This window comes from Ciona intestinalis, chromosome 1 (genome assembly GCF_000224145.3).
Source record: "Ciona intestinalis chromosome 1, KH, whole genome shotgun sequence".
NCBI classification, from domain to species: domain Eukaryota; kingdom Metazoa; phylum Chordata; class Ascidiacea; order Phlebobranchia; family Cionidae; genus Ciona; species Ciona intestinalis.
This window is the reverse complement of record NC_020166.2, coordinates 393,473-394,858: the sequence shown is the minus strand read 5'-3', so window position 1 is coordinate 394,858 and position 1,386 is coordinate 393,473. Positions and strand designations below refer to the sequence as shown.

The following is a 1,386-nucleotide window of genomic DNA, read 5'->3' as shown; positions in this document are numbered from 1 at the left end:
TCGTTCGCCTTACAACTATACAACACCTGTGTTTAACTATAGGAACACCTTCAGATTAAATAGAACCCAAGACATCACATCAATTATCACACACACGTCTTTACACATCTGTTAAATATTATACCGCTGTGCAAACTTGTAATAACCGGAATAATCGTGTCCAACCCCTACACGTGTGCAACCTACATGTCAAATATATGGACAAAGCACCCAATGCTTGCAAATGGCGGCTCTATATCATATATGAATAGAAACATAACTTCGACACTCGGTATATAAGGAACCCACATCAAAAATCACTTCAACATTTTCCTCCAAGAAAATTTCTTCAGTTTTTGAGAAAAATAACGAGGTGAGAATAAGATACTTTTATCAAAATATAGTTTTTGGATATTTTAAAATGAAAAAAAAAGTATTCTGTTAAGACAGTTTTGCTCAACAATGTGCGCTGCTGCTAGTGTGTTTTAATTATATCCTAGGGAAACGTTAGTAACTTTTATATTTATGCAGGACATGCATCGTGTGATATTAGCGCTGCTACTCTTAGTTGGGTTGGCCGCATCAGCCCCACTGGCAGGTAAAAGCAACTCTAAAACTTAATGCGATTACTACAATACTAATAGTAAAATACCGTTTAATATATGTATAGTGCTGTGGGAAAAGATGGGACACCTTTAGCGCATAGTTTCCAAATCAAGTTTTAAGCAATTAACAACGGTCTATTGCAGTCGGAGGGTCTACCAAATGGGACTAAAAATAAAATTAAAAGATGTCCTATCTTCCCCAGCCCTACCATATTATTTATTTTTAACTTATCGTCGTGTGTTAAGCACTAAACCTATGCTTGTGCATTGCAGAGAAAAAAAGCGACGGAGTTCAAGATGGTAAATTGTTGTATAACGATTGTGTTTTTTAGGGTTTAACTTTGGCTTTGTTTTATAGAAGTTCAAAAGAAATGGTCAAATAAGGATTTGTTTCCTGGCTTGCCAATCGCTTCTCCGTTCGACCATCCATTACTGAAACACCCATTTTACTACGGTGGTGGGCAAGCACAAGGCCAGGGACAAGCACAAGGTAACGGTGGACAAGCACAAGGTAACGGTGGACAAGCACAACACCAGGGACAAGCACAACACCAGGGACAAGCACAACACCAGGGACAAGCACAACACCAGGGACAAGCACAACACCAGGGACAAGCACAACACCAGGGACAAGCACAACACCAGGACAAGCACAGCACCAGGGACAAGCACAACACCAGGGCACAAGCACAAGGTCACGGTGGACAAGCACAACACCAGGGGCAAGCACAAGGCAACGGTGGACAAGCACAACACCAGAGGCAAGCACAACATCAGGGACAAGCACAACACCAGAGACAAG

General features: G+C 41.1%; 1 protein-coding gene across 9 annotated transcripts in view; it reads left to right on the top strand.

The window, feature by feature from the left end:
- The first annotated feature begins 6 nt into the window (after positions 1 to 6).
- The window catches only part of LOC104266821 (repetin-like), a 4,589-nt gene continuing 3,209 nt past the window's right edge, over positions 7 to 1,386 (top strand). For all 9 annotated transcript variants that reach the window (XM_026837759.1, XM_026837751.1, XM_026837746.1 and 6 more), the window contains exons 1-4: positions 7 to 352; positions 511 to 577; positions 858 to 884; positions 943 to 1,074. In XM_026837759.1, coding sequence (XP_026693560.1) covers positions 514 to 577; positions 858 to 884; positions 943 to 1,074 — 223 coding nt within the window. In that variant the 5' untranslated portion in view covers positions 7 to 352; positions 511 to 513. The remainder of the gene's footprint in view (positions 353 to 510; positions 578 to 857; positions 885 to 942; positions 1,075 to 1,386) is intronic.